Source organism: Rhopalosiphum maidis, chromosome 1 (genome assembly GCF_003676215.2).
Source record: "Rhopalosiphum maidis isolate BTI-1 chromosome 1, ASM367621v3, whole genome shotgun sequence".
NCBI classification, from domain to species: domain Eukaryota; kingdom Metazoa; phylum Arthropoda; class Insecta; order Hemiptera; family Aphididae; genus Rhopalosiphum; species Rhopalosiphum maidis.
Window position 1 is genome coordinate 44,267,179 of NC_040877.1, and position 21,448 is coordinate 44,288,626.

The following is a 21,448-nucleotide window of genomic DNA, read 5'->3' on the forward strand; positions in this document are numbered from 1 at the left end:
GGTTTATTTCTGCAGAGACGATTTTACACAATTTTATTTTATAAATAAATGTAGAAAAAATCGTAATCTGGCCCTTTTTGATTGACCCGTGCTGTAATGCTATAAATTAACATATTATATTTATATGTTAAATAATGTACTTTATTGTTATTAAGTAGTGTTATTCATAAGTCGTGAACAAGAACAAAACACATCTTGGTTGATGGTATCGTGTTGATTTTATTTTTGACAAACACTTAACAGATATAATTTAAAGATCCAATCAAAAAAACAAAACAAAAAATTTATTTCATTTTTCTGAAACATTTTCCAGGTTATTTGGTTGCGACGTACCTGCAGTACTTCCAAATGTTATCCAGTTTGTCTGTAGTTGATATGGTGCTTGGTGAAAACCCGGTCGCAGTTTCAGCCGCAGTCACAACACTAGTCGTAGGTTTAGCCGCAGCTCTAGCCGCAGCTCTAGCCTCACGACGTCTCACGCGTGCAGGTTGCAACTTGCGGTTTCGGCGGGCCTTCATTAAATCCGCACCCGCGGACTTACAATTTTTGCGAATGTTGCGATAGTTTGCACGCGATTTTTGGTATGGACGGTACAGAGTGTACGGACGGTATAGACGGAACGGTGTGGTCTGAAGAGGTTCGCTGGTCTTGATTTCAGTGGTTTCCATCCGAGAGCCTTCATTGGAAATAACACAGACACAACGAAAATATTATTATATTTTTGGTATTCACTAGTGTAGTTTGCTACGTATACCGGGCTTACCATTGTTAAAAATGTTGTGATAGTTTGCATGCGATTCTGGGTACGGACGGTACGGACTGTATGGAGGGTAAGGTATAGCCTGAAGAGGTTCGCTGCTTTTGATTTCAGTGGTTTCCATCCGAAAACCTTCTTTGGAAATAACACAGATACAACGAAAATATTATTATATTTTTGGTATTTGCTAGTGACGCTAGTATGTAGTTTATTAACTATACCGGAAAATATGGCACACCTGTCGTGTTTTTATTAGAATACATATTATTTGTATATTTTTATTTTTTATGTTACTAGAAAGTACCTACCTACGACTTTAGTCGTTAACTTAAATAACGTTAAAACCTACAATAATATCTACCAAGACGATGATACCTTATTTATTCAGGAATGGCGTAAAAACAACATAAGACGTATGAATATATATATTATATAATTAAATATTTAATAAGTATATTATTTTGAATCAAGAGAGCATGAATCTAATTTTTAGTAAATTTATATAGCATTCTATAGTACCTACCAGGTGTTTCATCGATTCCGCCAGACTTTTTTATACTAGGCCACTATAGAGGATAAGGCATATTGATTCCGCCAGGGAATAAAAAAATCTTCCCGAACAAAAATTATCGTTTTACAGATTATAATTTATGGTTATAATAGTATTATTATAACTTAACTTGCTCGCTAGTTGATGATAATCTAACGTGTAGAAACGTAGTTGTCCTACACTATTTTTTCTTGTATCATTATATTTCACAATAATGAATTTAGGAATTATAGCTGGTAAACGACAAAATAACTTGGTTATTAATAAAAATGAAAAGTTTTTTAAAACAAACTTTGTGAAGTATTTCTTTGCCTATAAGTGGAAATATATTAATAAAAATTGTAATGCAAAAGTTATGTTAGTTTGGTTTTGATATCATTAGAATATATAAGAAATAATAGGCACTTTAAAACTTTTAATTATATATAAAAATAATACAATATATCTACATGATAAAAATTGTTATCAAATTGAATTTGTCTTATTTTGTATTTATTATATTTTATTGTGTATTTATTTCATTATATATATTGTATTGTATTAGACTCTGAAAGGATTAATAAATGTATTGATTTTACAATGATGTGTGTTTTTTTTTTGTGTCTGTCATCACGTTTTGGAGTAGTAATAAATAATAATGCTTTGATTTTAACCTCAGCCCCCCTTTGAAAAGGAAAACTCATCTTGTTGATACTTTGGGGGGTCAAAAGTAAAAAATTTCCAGTAGTTTTCAAAAGTGTCAGGAAAAACCATGAAAAAATAACGGAAAATCGGGAATTTCAACGCATAACCACTTTTCGACAAAATCAAAAAATTGATTTTGCTGTATCTAAAAAACGAATCATTGTAAATACTTGAAATTTTCACCAAATGTTAATATTAGTGTTATCTATTTATTATTTAATTTTCAAATATTTAGAATTTTTTTAAACTATTTATAACTCGTTGAAATTTTCGATTTTTCTAAATTTTTTTTCTTGAAATGCCGATAAAAAAAATTTGGCATTCCAAAAAAACTTTAAAATTTAATACAAGGATTATTATAAATTGTATTTATCGTAGTAAAAAAAAGTCAAAAATTGTTAGTCACAATTTTCGTTTATAATAAGCATTTAAAGTTCAAATGTTTACAAAATATATCAAAATCGCGAAAATTCGCAAGGAATTTTTAAAATGAAAATTCATAAATTTTGAGTGATTTATACCTAATATTAAAAACTCAATACAAGGTTATTCATAAGTTTTCCTTCAAGTAACTGTAAAAAAAAAAATCCAGGTGTCAATATAGACAAACTTTTATGAGCGTATGAAATTTAGTTTTTTACGGAATCACGTAAAATAATGATATATTACGATTTAAATATAGGTATACCTATATATTATATATATAATATATATATTTATTATAATAATATAATATATCCTACTAATTATCATTGACTGAAAAATCATCTCCGTTCAGAATAGTTCTTCGTATACAATGATACCTGCTGTCATTGCATTCAAATTTAACACATCCATTATACTGACCAGTGACCTACTCTCCTCCATCTCTACTATACAGCACAGTGATACCTACTTACCCACCTTTTTTTTTGTATTGTTTTAAAGATGTAATTTAAGAAAAAAGTAAAAAAAAAAATTTTTTTATTAATTATTAATTAAATTGTAATATTAGGTATTACTGATATTAGGTATAAATTGGTAGGTGGTAGAATCAATAGGTCCCTACCAAAGCCGAAAAGAAAAAATTGTAAGTCATCAACATCCTATCTCTAGTGATTATTTATTTTATCATTGAACTCTCGTTATTTCACAATTAATTAACGTTTTTGAAATTTTTTTTTTACATAACTTCTATTCAAAATAAAATAAATTTTTTTTAAAAAAATTATAAATTTAAAATTTTTTCTTTATATACGTTATAATATTAGAACTTACTTTTTACAATAAAAACATGCATCTTTAAATTAAAATTCAAAAGCTGGATATTTTTTTAGAGTATTTTGAATTTTAATATACATAAAATTCAAAATTCAGATGATATTAGTTTATTCTACCCGCACCCGACTTACCGCTGTTGCTATCGTCTGCACATGATTCTGGTAATGGTATGTTCAGAAGAAATAATTCATCGCTGGTCTTGATTTCAGTGGTTTCCATCCGAGAGCCTTCATTGGAAATAACACAAATACAACGATAATATTATTATGTTTTTGGTATTCACTAGTGTAGTTTGCTATCTATACCGGAAAATATGGCATATCTGTCGTGTTTTTATTAGAATAGGTAAATGTTACTTGTATATTTTTATTTTATTATGTTACTAGAAAGTACCTGCGACTTGAGTCATTAAGATAAATAACGTTAAAACCTGGAATAATATCTATACCAAGACAATGATAGTTTATTTATTCAGGATTGGCGTAAAAAGTAAAAACAACATAAGACGTATGAATATATGTATATATTATATAATTAAATATTTAATAAGTATATATTATTCTGAATCAAGGGAGCATGAAATAAATTTTTAGTAAATTTATAATATTTTGTAGTACTTACCTACCAAAGGAAAAAATTGTAAAAGTCATTAACATTCTATACCTAGTGATTATTTATCATTGAACTCTCATTATTTCAAAATCTATTAACGTTTTTGAAAATTTTTTTTTACATTATACTTCTATTCAAAATAAAATAAAACTTTTTTAAGAAAATTATAAATTTTAATATTTTTTCGTTATAACGTTATAAGTATTTACTTTTTTAAAATAACAATATGCATCTTTAAATTCAAATTCTAAAGCTGGATATTTTTTAGAATATTTTGATATACATAAAATATAAAATTCAGATGATATTAGTTCATTCAACCCACACCCGACTTACCGTCATTGCCATTGTCTACACATGATTCTGCAGGTAATGGTATGTTCAGAAGAAATAATTCATCACTATTCTTGATTTCAGTGGTTTCCTTCGGAGAGACTTCATTGGAAATAACACATATACAACGATAATATTATTTAAAACGTTTAAAAAGTAATTTATTTAAGATGTATGTATATTATTATTATTATGTTATAGGTAGGTATTTGCGTGAAAAATTTAACTTTTCTGGTAATTGACGTCAATGGCCGGTGAATAATGTACATTTGAGTTAAAAACGTGTTTTTCACAACATTTTATAAACCTGTGTTAAGTAATTATACACTTGGAACGCAGTTTTTAAATTGTTGGATTTAGGGCTTCTACTTATTTTTTCTCAATTCGAGCAATTTAGGTCCAAAAAAGTAGGTGGCGGGTCAAAAAAGGTCCCAAAAGGTGAAAGACCATTGATTTATTATACTTTAAATATTTTTCAATTCTGGAGAAAGACATTAAACATTAAACTAGACTAATGAATGAGTATAATGGATCATAAATTCCTATGATTTAAAGTTTTTTAACTCGTCTATTTTTATTCAAATGTACAACACTATTTAATTTTTTTTTCATAGTAGCCTAGTTACCTATTATATTTTGAATATACAGTATAAAATCTCAGTAATCCGGCCGTTCAATAATCCGATACACCCAGTAACCGGCTATATTAGCTTATAGATACGTAACCGATATGTATTTATATATAAAGTTACTATCGTAAACGATAAACTAAGTAATAACAGATTAAATCCAAATAAACCTATTAGATATTTTAATTTTATTCAATTAACGTTGAAGTACAATAGAGTTATTAACTTTTTAATTTTTCAATAAGTAAAAATGCGTTTTTATGTGATACTATCATTAATCCACCGTTTTCGTTAATTCGGCAGTATATCATATCGTAGTCTGATAACTATCGGATTATCGAGATTTTACTGTAATTTTCAAATTATTTTAATCTAGGCATAATTATTAAATTTGACTTTTTTTTTTAGTTTTATATTTTTTTTTTGTGTCTAAACGCCATCTGATACATTATACATTTATTATTAAAGTAATAAATTAATTAATATTTATGAATTATTATTTTATTTTATTATTACTATTACACATTATCAAATTGTATGATTTATTTTAAAAACATGTATTTTCAGAAAAAAAATATTCTAAATTTCTATTTTTTTTTAAACAACGCTATATACAATTATATTTACAATTTAATTTACTAATATTATATTAAAAATTTATCAATAGTTAATAATTTATTAATATAACAATAAATATATAATGTAATATGATGTTTGGAGCTTAAAAATACGTACATACTAAGAAAAATAAAAATTTTATTTTATTTTTTAAATTATACCTAATTCTAAAGTTACCGATTTTGGGTTTAGAATACATGTTTATAGATTAAAATTATTTGTAAAAAAATGGTTAATTTGAAAATAATATTCAAGGTGAATATTAGAGATAGGATGTTGATGACTTAAAAAACCTTCGTAAACATTTAAAATTTAAGTTAAATTTACTGTTAAAAAAAAATTAAATTAAAAAGTTAAGTATAAATTTAAATATCAGTTTTCATTGTTTTTTTGAATATAAAATTATTGAAAATCAGTAAAATAATAATTTAAATTATTGCTGAGTAAAAATAAATTTACTTAAAAATCTAAAATACGAGAAAAATGTTCAACATTGTTCAAAGTCTACTGAAAACGACCTATAATATCAAAAAATGCTCATAAATGCAAAATAAAATGAATATAGTCTGAATCAATGGAACGAGTTTTTAGCTAAGATAACATTTTAAAGGATCAAAGAAAAATAATGCAAGTCATCAACATCCTACCTTTTAGTGATTATTTATCGCTGCTCTCATTATATAAAAATCTATATCGTTAATTAATTTCTAATCAAAATAAAACAATTTAAAAAAAAAATTATATTTAATATTTTTTCATTATGAGTTTATGACGTTATAAGTTTTTACTTTTTTTAATGACCAAAACATACATTTTTTAATTCATATTCTAAAGCTGAATATTTTTTAGAGTATTTCGATACATAAAATTCGAAGTTCAATTAGTTCACGTGCACTTATAAATATTTAAAATTAAGGTAAGCAGAGTAGAAAACCAAAATTTTGTGATTTTCCATTCTATTTGCCAAATTGCCGTCTAAATTTTTATTTTTATTTATCGAAATTATAAATACTCTGAAAATATATCACTCCCCTAATTTACTATGTCACCGGTTCGCGGCAGGAAAGTTATAAAATGTCATCGGGAGTCCCCTCGTTTACGCCCGGAACAGGCAGTTTACCAATTGCGACTAAAATTACTTTTATATATGTATCAATTGCGCTCTAAACATTTTAGGGTCAATAAACTAATAATTGTAATTAAAACATTTTACAACACATAAGAAAAATTTTAAGTTAGTTATAATTATACAATATAAATAATACAATGAATGAAAACGCTAACTGATTTTGTTGTGAGTATTAATATATGTATATATATATATACACAACATATAATATAAATAAATAAATCATTTTTTTCGCGTTTTAGAAGTTATTTTTTGATCGTTAATTATTCATAATTAAATAAAAACGTTCCATAAAATTCCCGATACTGTTATAAAATATATTATACCTAGTCACTTTAACCAGTAATCAATTGTCAATAAATAAGTTTTAATTTTCAAGCATTAAGGTATGTGTTATACAAGCGCAATTATTGGTATAAATGACCCCAAACAAAAATTTGGTATTAGGCGCAATTGATCCATGCCCTCGGGGCGCGGTACATGCTCGTTGTAAATGGCAGTTTTCTGTAATGTAGCGCTTTGAAATTAAATTTTTTTTCTTTGTCGTGTTGATCCAAACGAGGATGGCGTTGTCGGCCAGCAATTATTCTAATATATCGGTCTCTACATACCGACGAAATATATCGATCGTGTAAGTGCGAAGAGAGACATCGCCGTTCGTGCGTACGTATCACTACTATACGCTATTCAAATTTTTATTAGCGTACATGTGATTTTTTTTTTGTTTATACACCTCGTGCACGACACCCTGTTGTGTGTTGTATTGCCTATGAGTAATCAAGTAGGTTTCGAGCATTCGTCGCGGTTGTCGAATTCCGATTTCACCGATTCGGATCGTACGACATTGACGTCAAGGGATAGGGGATGAGAAAGCAGTATCTCGCGCGGATCACAACAGTAAATAACATTAGGACAACTAACTTACCCATAACCTATTTAATGTACATTTCATTCATCCACACCAGAACATATAAACATACATATACATAATACATTAAACATCATATATATATAATTACCTACATATTATCTATATATTATATATTATTATATGTTATGGCGTGAATCAAAAAAATGTACATTAAATAGGTTAATGGGTAAGTCAGTTGTCCTATTGTTATTTATTGTTGTGGTGCACGCGAGATACTGCTCTTTCATCCCCTACCACCTGACACACACACACACATATATATATGTTAATGTTATATATTACATATCATGTGGTTTACCTATATTTTTTTTTATTGTCCTACCTATATTATAATTATTTTATTTTAATTACCAAACGAGAAATAATTTTAGGGACATTGGGTAATGTAATGGAGCACACTGTTCATCAATAATAAATAAATTTAAACTTACCTATGTTAAATGGATTGTTAGGCATATTTCCTGACGCTGGACTCTAAACACGTCTGGAACAAAAATCATTTTGTTTTATTTTATTTTATTACAACAAAGGCAGAACCCAGTGGCATACTTGCTGAAACGGAGGCCCGGTACAGTGAAAACTAGTATTTACGTTGGCAGCGGGTTTGTAGTTTTGGCGTACGAGAAGCGTTCGGTTAATAAGACAGAACAAAACAACCACTCTGTGCGTTACGATTTACCACCGAACCAGTGCGATTCACATGTGAACCACCCCCGCCCATTGCCGATCTAAGTGGGGCTATTGACAATAGTAATAGCAGTCACTGGACTGGTATCGAGTGACACGCTAACCCCGCGCGACCTATCTGATGGGGATGAGTGGGAGTCGAACTGGTAGAAATATTAGTCACTGGCCGTTTCCCATCGGTTATTGGTAAAAGGTACAAATAAGGTACATCAAAGAATGGATAGTAATTGTGATCAACATTGGCAACAGTTTGGCCACACACGGCATATTATATTACTAGAAGACTCATAAGATTTAAATATATAATTTTTTTTTACTTATGAATTTAAATAGGTGAACCGATAACTATTTCTGTAGTTATTGATTTAAAAATAAAGCTCATAATTAATATAACTATTAGTAAGTTATTTTAAAAATTAGTAAAAGATAAAATAGTCTAAGTTTTATTAAATAAAATTGAAATAAATTTTTATTAAAAACTACATGTTAAGTAATTATTTTTATTATTTATAGATTAATTCAGATATTTATAATTATATTTGTTTCTAGCTATATATATATGGATCCTTATTTCTAAGTCCTCCTTGTTCTCACATTGAAAAAAAAGCACAAGATCATATTATAGTAAATTATGGAAATCAATATGCGCTTTGAAAAATATTGGTGAATCTCGAGAAAAAAATCAAACCATGGCCATCCATAAAGAAAATAATTTAAACCTATTTCAGACCTCAACAATATTGGCTTAACAAACCTTGGCGCTTGGTTGGTAAATAATGGTTGTGAACCGCTGCAGAGTATTCGATAATAGCAGTGCACTCTATGCGGATAGTGTTCTGTGACAAGTGTTAGCTATTGGCGACTATGATCAAACACCAGAGCGCGGTTATCGAACTGAAAAACGGCCAGTACTCTACCTTGTTACTACTAAGACTGATTTGCTACATATATATACAACCGAATCGATGTCTAAGCAATGTGAGGACGCCCGCAGCAGTCGACGTCAGCCCAGCCGTACGGCAGACCTGTTTCGACAGATGAGTATATCGTTGTTTAGATAATTTAAACAACATATACTATAAAAGGCAATAACTGATTACTCTCTAAAACACATCATTGCTCCATTGTGCGTTGGGCTAACGCCCAGTGACACAGGAGTAGTTTAGACGTCTTTCGACTAGCTTGCAACTATATCCGGCCTTACCAAAATTTTTGCCCTTATTTCCGGCACAATTTTTTTCCACTCCCCAGCTATTTGCAGTCGCCGAGGAACTACTTGGTCGTAATAAATTATAAATACAGGGCGGATTTGTATGCATTTGTATATTTTTCTGGTTGATCGTATGATAACTAAGTGAGCACAAAATTCGTCATGATATAACGATTTAAAAAATGAAACTTTTTTAGTACATATTTCGATGTTTTTTTAGACATTTTTGAAATTATATACTATTGTCTATTATAATAATATAAGAAAAAAACATTATATTTTTATAGTTTCGATTAATATTAAAATAAATTAATAGATATACTTGTAAGTATAAACGGTTTTCCTAAATATGACCTTAGATCAATAATCGGGGAAATGAAATAAGTATAGCAAGATAAATTTTTAATAATTTAATAATTTTTTTAAAATATATATTGTACCTATTAATTACATGTATAAAAAATTTAATTTGTTATGCATATTTAATGTTTTCTAGCACATATTTGGTTGGTTTTTAATGTATGTGAATCCGCGCTCTAATTATAATCAATATTATTGTTTCGTTCGAAACGCACCATTTGTCTTTAAATCGTTCTGTATAATATGTAATATTATGATTTTATTCGCGTTTAATGAATAATCATAATATTGATCGAAATAAAATCTTTTTTCAAAGAAAATATGATAACTTTAAATAATATTTTTTTTTTTGTGTGTCCTTTCACTAATAAGTTGTCTATTAGGCCATTTTGGAAACAAACATTGACATAACCGTCATAATCAAGTCACAACATTATTGTGCATCAAAATTCAATTTGGACAAAACTACAAAAGAATATTACAGCATACTTTGTGCACTTTTCTGGAGAAATAAAATTAAAATGTTAATTTTTTTCTATAAAAAAATAGTAGGACTATTGATTCTCAATCCTTCCTTAAAATGGCAACTGCAAATTTTTGTGTTTTTTGTAGCTACAGCATCTGATCTTCTACATGTAGTAATAATAAGAAATATTACCAAAATGGATAGAACATAATATATTTTTTTGATAAAGTATAATAATTTAAATAAAGTTAACAAAGTACCTTACTGATTTAACCCAATTATTGCGTTGTACCTAGATACCTCATTTGCAAGGAACCTAAAAAACTTACAGTCTTCTTTACTGATTAAAATAATTATGGGACATTGGTACACTTAACTTTTATTTATTGGAGTAGTAGCTGGTAGTTTATATGCAATATTGTTCTTTATCAATATTTACTTTTAGAAAATTCGATTTTCACACGGATAAATACACCAATCTTCAAGGTTTTTGAATTAAAATTTGTAAAAACACGTATATTATAAATAATGAATAGTCATTAGGCTAAACATTGAACGGAAATAATAGTTCAAATTATGTCTTCCCTGTACACCTATTTAAAACGGTCTGAACCAGCACGGTTTGTTTGGAACCTTTCGTAATTCTTATCACATATTTGTTATCAGACCATTTGTCGATTACGAGTCCACGCACCAAAATTATACGATGTTCATTTGTTTACTCGCGTTACTGAATCGCTTACTTTAAGGTTACAATCACATATATATAAACACTTGTTTAGATATCTGTGGAGGATACAATAATCGTCCGGCACTATAGAGTTGTATACTACCACAGAATAGGTTAAATTTAATATTAACTAATACTAATACTATGTCCGGCACACAGTAATTACATTGGCGTGTCGTAGGCCTGATTGTAGATAATCGTTGCGTGACTATAACACAGATATATTCTGTGGTACTACACTTACTGATAAGCGTCACCGTGCCAATATATTATCTTAAGTCGATCGTTCTTAGATTGTTCCTAATTAATAACTTGTCATTTTTACGTTTGATACCCACGACGTTTGCTTTCCAATTTATTGATTGTTTCTTTTATTACTGTTGTATACTCTATAGTACTTTCGTTCTACAGTTTTCTTGCACTACTATTGGAATTAAGTGAAGGTAAAGTATGAACATTAAAATATTATTATTGAATGATTCAAAATAAGAATTATTTTAAATATTTCAATACGTGATGTGTAAAAACTGACGTACACTTACAACATTTTAAATATATTGTAGCTGTACATGTATTATACATATGTTTAGTTTATTGGGAATCTTATTATATAAAACGTAAATATCAGCATCCGCCAGGGTGCTACGAACATTCTTATAAAATTAATATTATCTCCATGGGTAACCTACTTAAAGCACGAGTATTTATGCTCAAAACTTGGTATTAAAACAAAAATTAATAAAATATCCTATTAAGACAGTAAATTTTTGATTTATATTGCAACCGATTTATCTATCAATACTGATTTAGTTAATTGTTAACTCGAACACAACTGAAAAATTTTTTGAAAATTTTGGTAACTTTTTAGGACATCTCTATGCTTAATAAAAGTTCCATTTTGATTATATAGTCATACTCATACAGTAATCTTAATTTTCCATTAATTTTTCTTTAGAAATTATTAGTATTTGTTGATAAGCAAATTTTCAGTTTTACACCGACAATAAATTTATATAAAACTTAACAACTAAGAAATTTAAAAACATATTTTATATAACTAGTAAAATAACTTTCTAACTATCAATACGTTTTTATATCATGTTATCTTAACTTTATAGTGTTAATTTTTATCTTAAATATATACAATCTTAAACTGCAAATGTTTACTTTTAAAAAGTGTAGATACTGTATTTTAATGGATGTAAAGAGAACACCAGTTATTTTAAACAATTTTATTTAATTTTATTGGTAAGAAATGTAAGTTGGTAGATTATACACTTAATCACAGTTTTAAGTTTGTCTAATTAATTTATTACTTATTAATGCAGCATTTTTTTTTCTATAGATAAATATGGCTACCAAGAAAAATGCATTTTATATTTTCTTGACTGATTATAGAAATGAAGAAATTAATAAAGGAAATAAACCTTCTAGTTTTCAACAATTAAGTAATAAATTAGCACCGATATGGAATGTAAGTAATCTTTAAATGGTATCTACTGTGTAGTTTGGGAGTGGTCTAGTTTTTACTTATTAGTATATACTATTAAAAATATAATCATTTTTTTTTAAATCTTTGTATTAATTCAATAACAATAATAACAAATAACTTTAACTATAACTCTTGTAAATAAATATTGTATGATTAAATATTTAATGATAGTTTGGCCACTCCTAATATAGTAAAAGATTTTAAAGTTAATTTTGATAATAATTATTATATTAAATTATAGTCTATGACTGATGAAGAAAAAAATAAATATAAAGTTCTTGCACGTAAAAATAATTCAAACCAAGATAATGAAAAGCCGTTTACAAAAATTAGTGATCTACGTAATAATAGCAATGATTTTTCGAATATGCAGAAATATTTGACCAAGATGTTTGAATTTATTCCAAATGATAAGGGTAAGAACTATTATATAAAGCTGTTCTATTAAGTTCTATAAATTATAGTTAAAATATATGTACAATATATTTATTGATATAGAGATCATTCAGTTCCTTAGTAGAAATGAATCTGATTTGTTTTGATAAGTTAAGTTTATTAACATATAAAATTAATAAATATTATAATCAATTAATTTTATAAAAGTATTATTATTAGTTAAAGAGAAAGTTATATAAATTGTATAAGACAAGATTACCTAAGTATAATATATTCAAATTATAAAGTAGACCCAATTATTCTTAAAATTTTTTCTAAATAATTTGAATATCTTTCAATCATTTGAAAATTGTTATTAAAAGGTTTTTACATCCATATGTATTGTCTTCTTCGTACAAATGTACAACATAGCAAGTTTGCTTTTAGTGGAACTGATTTTATTTTGTCAATTTTAATATTACAATGAATTGACCTATTATCAAACTTAAAAATAAGAACATAATTTGTTATCTCTTGCCAATATTTTTAGAATATTTTAGTTTTTGTTTTTACTAAAATTATAGTTTTGATATAATATAATATATAAAACTATAAATGCAATGTAATATTATAATATAACAATATGAATGCAATTCATATTTCTTACGTATATTATGTGTATCTCTAGTATCCAGTTTTCAATTATTTTGCTTATTTTCTTGGTAAATATTTATGTCATTAATTGTTAAAAAAAATAACTAATACAATTATTTTTATTTACTAATAGTACTAGTTTATTCTCAATTATTTTTACTATAAATCTGGAAAGATTTGTATACAGTTTATTAAATCGAATGAAGTTAATAAAATAAAATAATAATTTAATATACATTGATATGAAAAGAAAAATTTATTTTTTAAATATTTTATGTATTTTTGCTGTGTTGTGCAAAAAATTGTTTAATTTAACGGTTCATAGACATTTAATATACTAATCGTAGGCTACTAAACCATGCCTCTAATAATGTTGGAATGAGTTAAAATATTATAATATTAAAAAATTTTATTTTTCAGAATTATTTGAAAAGAAATTTATTTTATTGCATATTAATTGTCATACCCATAACGGAGAACAATATTATTTTCCTGCTGAAATAGCAGCAGTAGAATTTAATTTAATAAATGGTGTTTCTCGTACATATCATAAAATTATTGGTATTTGTAAGTATTTAAAATATCATAGTAGTATTGTGGTCCCCTACTATAGTGTAATGTTAAAACTAAATATTTCACTAAATTTTTTAATTGTATTATATTTATCCAAACTAAATATTTTTTATATTTTTTTATTTTATTGTATTATATCACAAGTATTATGGCTAAAATCATTTTTATGGCTAACATTTTTGATAAAAAATTCTTGGATTTTTTATAGCAATTTTTTTTTTTAATGATACTTGATTTATTTACTGAATTACATTCAATAATTAACTAGAATTGAAGTAAAACCGCCCCAAAGTTAAAAATCTAAGCATTTTATCATTAGCTATAGAGTGGCTCAGAATTTAAAAATGTGTAGTAAATATTTTTTAAACAAAATTTAGTGAACCCACTTTATAATTATTTGCAATAATTTTAAGTATATTTTCATCTGATACATAGTGGTCACCTACCTCCCTTTTGGAATTTTTAATTCTTCTATTTTGTTAGTGAAAAAGATAATACAAGTTTTTCTTAAACATAATATTTAAATTTCTTACATTACAAGTTATATAAACCAATTAATAGTTAATTATTTTGAAAATAAAATAAATTTTTTTTCAAAGTAACTTAAATTATTTATACAGCTAAAATTTACCCAAGAGGTTTTGCTGGAGGTATGAGAGAATATTCCGATCTATTTCATCAAATTTATTGTTGGCATGAACATCCGGATGATTATCAAAATATATTATTGGAATTTTTAACATTTTTAAAGGTAAATGCAATTATTGTATAGTTATTTCTTAACTATTAACTACATTATTTTAGGATGGACAAATCAACCATACTGATTTTCAAAATGGCACATTGGACTTACCATATTTATACACTGCAGAGACAGAAATCGGCATGGATATAATGAAAACTAAAAGTAGTTTGGAAAGACTTTACTCTACGGTTTTCCCAAAAGGTAAATTAATTATGATGTAATATTTTATTTATTTATCATTAACACATTTCAGTGTTTTTTTTACTAGAAAAGATAATTTGTATACATTTTATAAATATTTAATTTTTAAGTCAAATTTTGAGCAGATTTTTGAGTTACGGAGAGATACCGCTTACCTAATTTTTAAATACTTATATCTCATAAACTATTTGTCCGAATTTTTATGTGTACCGAAATACTCTAAAAAATATTCTGCTTTAGAATATGAAATTAAATGTATAAAAGAATAAAAAAAAATAAAAACATTAAGCAATAGAAATATTAATTAAAAAAAAGTTGTTGTTTTATTTCTACTATTTAATATTTTCAAAAACAAATAAATTTTGAAATAATAAGTAGTGCTTGATAAATGAATCACTCAGTATAACCTACCTACTCTTATATTATAATACTCAAAATGTTTTATAAATTTTATAGATGATGCTAAACATTATAAGCCTATATTCAAAATAGGAAGTATTAATCAATTATTGTTGGAAATCAAAAAAAAAATTAATGTACACTTGGATCCACAAAATATAAGACCAGGAATGTCAGTTCAAGACATATTAGAATCTGATATGTTTGGACATGGTCTTGGCTGTACGGTAATGATATATTAAGTACCCATTTTAATTGTAATGATACAATTTTTATTTAAGTAGGTTGAATAATAAATTATGTTTACTTTAATAAATTAATATTAATAAGTGTATATGTTTTTGATTTATTTTACTTTAATTAATAATTAGTAAACATAGTTTTAAAATATTTACAATTAAATGAAGTTTAAACTTGCAGTTCACTTTACAAATAATTTCTACAGAAACAGTATCTTTTAAAATATTAAAATAAAACATATTTCCCTTCTAATTATTAACCATGTTTAAGTTTTAAGTTAATATATAATATTATCTATTTACCATTTGTTATCATCGTTCATCACTAAATATTAGGACCTCATTAGACCTTTCAAATTTCTTACTAATATAAGTTTCTTAAAAATATTTTAATATTATAACAATTGTATATAAGATGTCATATAAGTATATTATTTCATTAAGAGGTATAAATGTTTATTAATCTACCGTAATTTATTTTAAAATGTATTTTACTTCTTCTGTATAAGAAATAAATGCCTAATTGTTGAAATTGTTGCCATTAAAATTGATTTAGATAAAAAAGCACCTTTTGACTTAAACACTTTAATCAAATATACAATTTGTCATATCAATAGCAGTCTTTTTGAAATTCATCTAGTGAGGCTTAGGGGCATGTGCCCTTCTTGTCAATGGACTACATACATTTTTGGAAATAGTCGTTTATTTTTATTTTTTTATAGATATAGTTTTAAAAATTAAATAAATACCTATATAATAGTCGAACAGTTGCTGTTAAAACTTAATTCACATATTTTACTCGTGTATTATCGTATACTTATTTAATATATAATTTATAATTATATAATTTACTGAAAATATAAATAATATGTCCCTATTAAAACAATATCTGGATCTGCCACTGAATCCATCATAAAATTTTTTTTAAGATGTTGAGAAACGTGATTATATTATGCAATGATTTTGGTAATTCATGCATCATTAATTCAATGGGACCATAATAAACCAATAATTCAAATATTTATGCTTGTGAAGATTTTATACCGGTAGAAATTCTTATTCTATAATAACAATAATATATGATATAATATAATAATAATTTATAACATAATATATACAAGTACAATAATTTGTATCATACAACAAATTCATTTAAATGAACTACTATTTATTATTTAGTACCATGAAATGAAAGATATTGCATTCAAATGTTCCAAAGCCCGTGTTATTCAGTGGATGTCTAATATTTGCAAGCATGTAAGTACATATACTAGTTTACAGATTGTACCTGGCAGACACATAGCAGCTCAATTAAAAGATGGCTCAAAAATGGTAATTCAAAAGCAAAATATCATCATTTTTACATAGTATAACTATTATATATACTTTATTCGGAATGAGATCGTACCTCAGCGGCAACCAGTTTTCGTCGAGCGGAAGTCAGACAACACCTGTTTGTCCACCCTACCGAGTCAACTATCTGCAGGCCTGCTTTGTAGTAAAGCCACGCCCATGCGCACAAACTGGCTGCCAAGGTACTATTTCATTCCGAATAGAGTATAGAGTATAGAGTATTGATTCATCACTATATATCAACACTAAATAAATTTTTATTATCTTGTATTGTTTATTTAAGATTATTGAAAATGCAAATTTACCATTCACCAAACAAGATCTAAAATTAATAGATATAAATACTCCAAAGGATGATATTATATTGTCTAACTGTATCAAATCATCAATTCTTGCACAAACACAACAAGTAATATTATAAAATAATTTCATTAATATAATATACGATCTTATATAATATTATATTTTATATGCTGGCTGCTAAAGTGTATGCATAGTAAATGTGTGTTTTAATGTGTCTTGGCATGTAGTTATAACTTTATAGGTGGTAAAACCTGTTCACGTTCTGGTTGAAATTTTATTATATTGTTTATAATAGCATAATATTTTACCACTAACTGGCCAATTTTAATTTCGATTAGACAGCTTAAAAAAAATAAATCATATACATAATCAAAATTTTACACAAAATGGAAAAGTTAACAAAAAACAAAATTTATAATATTAATATAAGTTGATGTAGGTATCCATGCAGTATGCACTTCCAAAACTAAACTTAAGTTATTTTTCCTTAAAAGATATTCTAAAGTTAATTCATGTCAGCTCAATTATTCCATTACTATATTTAATATTAATCTTTTGTATCTGTGTTTTATTCAATAAAATAGAATCGGTTTTGTATTATTACTATTATTATTAGTTATTGTTTTAACAACTTAGCTGATATTAATATTTCAAAAAAATAAATTGGATAACTATGATTAGCACATTTCATTAAAAGTTATCTAATACATTATTTATTAGTATTAGTTACATGATACTTGTGTATGAAAAACATTTGTATATTTTTCCATTTTGATAGTTGTATAACTAATTACCATTGGTTTTATATGTTATTTAAATTATTTTTATTTTTATTTATTTTTAGGATTCTTGCTCAAGTGACGAAGAAAATAATCTATATTGAACATATTAATTCATTTAAACAGTCAATGAAAGAAACAGTTAACACATCTTAATATAAGATTTTTTTTTTATTATCTAATGTTTCATTTGTGTAATAAAAATTTATTTTTATTTAAATTACAATTATCTCCAAGAAAGAGAAGAATTTAATTTATGAAAATAAACAACTGTTTGAATAATATTTAATAATGAGTGTCTTGAAATATTTTATGATTTTTTCAAAATTTTAATTTGACTTAATAAGTTTATCAAAGGTCTGATAAGTTATAAAGCAATTGAAGTATATTTAATTATATAATTATATTAATACAAGTAATACTATATATATTATATATACATAAATTATCCCTTCAAAAATGAGTAATTTGACTTCTAAGTCCATTTTACTTCTGATCAAGATTAAGCAATGACTATGGCTGACTAAAAAGATAAATTTATTACTACTGCGTGCTTTGATATTCCATACATATTATAACAATATACTACGATGTAGGTAATACACTAATACATTCTAGAATATGACAAGGAAAAGCTGGGTTCATAACACTACATGCAATCATGATATATCATACTATATCTTGGGCCTTTATTTTGTACTACAGATATTTTTGATATATTATATAGTCATACAGATATACATAAATACTTCTATTCACCATAATTCCTATTCTGATATGAGAAGTAGGGTGGGGGAAACCGACTTTATAAGTGCCCTGGATAGGACTCTGACAGTTGTGATTTACCTGATTTAGAGCAAGCACCTTGAAGCCAGGGTCCTTCAGGGTTTTGTCATTTGGATTTATAGTAATATTTTAAATTGGAAAACACTGAAATATTTTCATTATCTTTTTATTTTCACCGCGACTTCTATCACTATAGAAAATGATCGCTCTGATTCAGCTCACTAGTCACTACATTACTATGAGTGGTTTTAATCGTTTTAAGTTAATTAAATTTACAAAATTGTTAGTTAAGTTAAAAGTAATATAACTTAGTTAAAAATTAGTAATACAAGTATTACTCATACTTACTATTAGATTTTTATCTTTAAGGATTGTTTGATTTATTCTGTTGGTACTTTTTAGAGGTCAATATTGAAAAACATTATTTAGAGGAATATTAGAATTTAAGGTAAAAATGGTAACTTTTATTTAAAAACAGTTTTTGAAGCAATACATTGTTTTTTGATGTACCTAAAAAAAGAATAATTGTGAATAGTTTTTACTATTAATTGTACTCGTTTGTGTTTTTAATTTTGGCGTTTATTTTCAACCTCTTCTTAAGTTATTAAAGTTGGTGTAAAATGTATCCCTGGGCCCCAGTTACTCCATTTAAATTGTTTTATAAAAATGTATTTTGTATAGCACGTCTGATCATAATATTTTCCATAAACAATTTACATTTTCCATCTATAGTTTTGTCATGAAACATATAATTTACCAGAAAAAAAAAAAAATTAATTGTTATGGTTGAGCAATGCAACTTACATATAAATCTGAATCTTTGTAAAATTTCACTAGTATTCACTATTTTTATGATTTAACCGATGAATGCAAAATTTGTAAATTTTATCATGTAACACACACTATACACTGTGTATTTTCCTAATCCACAGGAGTCAAAATATTTTATTTTTGTAAAAGCAATCAGAAAAATCAAAGATTGCTCCAAAAACATAATTTCCACAAAACAATGATGGGCATATTCATAGCTAATATGCCATTGCCGTTATTTAAGAAACATATCTCACGCTGGTTAATACATGAATATGACGTTGCTAATATGTGAATACAATTTTACCATATTGTTATTATTTTTATGTATTTTTATTATTTGTTATTTTTGATTTATTTAATTAGTTACTGTTATCATCAAATAATTTTTGTCTACCTATATACTATTCATATTGCATTTTTATTTGTATTATTGCATACAATTAGCTTTATAATGTAAATATTATTAATACATGTTCTGTAATGTAGATAACCTTGGGCCTCAACACGAGTTTGTCTTAGTGAGGCCCAGTAATTTCATAGAAGATTTAAAAAAATAAAAAGTAATAAAAACATTTAATGATTTTTGGCTTATTATTGTTATATATTTTAAAATTTAAAACAGCAATGGTTTAAATTTATATAAACAATATAATATTAAATGGTTATTTTTGTATTCTAATAACTTGTAAATTTCTAATATTCTAATATTATATATTTTAAAATACTACACTAATACAAATGTCAAACAGTGAAATAACTATGAAAAATTCCAAACCCATACTTCAGTAAAATTATTTATAAAAAAGAAATAATTGTAAATTATAAATTATTACAATCATGTTACAAGATTTTATTGATCATTTTTAATTAATTAATCACTATGATAAACACAAATTTATGTGCAAGAAATAATTAAAAATTTCACAAAAAGTAGAAAATAAATATATTGAATACATAATAATTAATTAACATACATGTGAGTATATGAGTAGTATAAAATAAAAATTAATTCAAACAATTTAGCATATGATGCAGTGTAATTTTAGTTGTAATTTTGAATTAGTATGCCTTGTTGTTAAGCTATATAAGGTACATAGGGTCAGAAGTTGTTAAATATTTGTCAACACTCCCAACCTTACCTACCTCATAAAGCATAACATTATGTGGCAAACATAAATCTGATTAATAAAACAGTTAACATCAGCTATGAGATAAATTTTGAAGCCTATGTGTTTGTGTATCCTAATTAGGAAATTAAGAATTTACATTTTTTTTTTAAATAAACCTTACATTAAAGTTGGGTTTGTAATTTCTAATGAAATATTTATGGGTGCTCATAGTTGGTAGTAATACAAGAAAACATTTATAAATTCTATACTAATTAATATAATTTATGTATTATTAACTAATCTAAACTAATAAGCTAATATTATACTATAGATAAAATGATTCTTATTTTGACTGCATTCAATGTAAATATACATTTTTTTCTTCATAATCTAGTTTAATTTTTGGAAATTTTGTAAATGCATACTTCATTTAGGTTAATATTAAACCACTTTTGTACGCAAAGAATATAACGTGGATCATTGTCTGACCAATTCAAGTTAACACTATCATTGGGTGATAATCATCGGCAGTAGTCGTTGATCATTAGCGTCAGTGCTAAACCCCATACTTATATGGAGAATCATAAATAGCACTGGTGGCTATCAAGAAGTGGATATATGACTACTTGGTGAGTTTTGGGCAACCGAGTGGTTTAATTATAAAATAAATG

At 25.9% G+C, this 21,448-nt stretch overlaps 2 protein-coding genes across 2 annotated transcripts; one reads left to right on the top strand and one right to left on the bottom strand.

The window, feature by feature from the left end:
• Positions 1–314: 314 nt before the first annotated feature.
• LOC113561128 lies at positions 315–8,136 on the bottom strand. Its single transcript, XM_026967364.1, has 6 exons — positions 8,053–8,136; positions 7,935–7,987; positions 4,200–4,298; positions 3,383–3,478; positions 764–892; positions 315–676 (listed from the first exon to the last, which is right to left on the bottom strand). Exons 2-6 carry the CDS (start codon positions 7,957–7,959, stop codon positions 315–317), a joined length of 711 nt encoding a protein of 236 aa, XP_026823165.1. The 5' UTR covers positions 7,960–7,987; positions 8,053–8,136.
• A 2,987-nt stretch (positions 8,137–11,123) lies between these two features.
• Positions 11,124–18,221, top strand: LOC113549461 (protein maelstrom 1-like). The gene is made up of 10 exons (XM_026950778.1): positions 11,124–11,399; positions 12,302–12,430; positions 12,690–12,864; positions 13,898–14,044; positions 14,671–14,801; positions 14,855–14,996; positions 15,453–15,622; positions 16,814–16,966; positions 17,271–17,396; positions 18,135–18,221. The coding sequence occupies exons 2-10, from the start codon at positions 12,308–12,310 to the stop codon at positions 18,171–18,173; spliced, it is 1,206 nt and encodes a 401-aa protein (XP_026806579.1). The 5' UTR covers positions 11,124–11,399; positions 12,302–12,307; the 3' UTR covers positions 18,174–18,221.
• Positions 18,222–21,448: the final 3,227 nt, after the last annotated feature.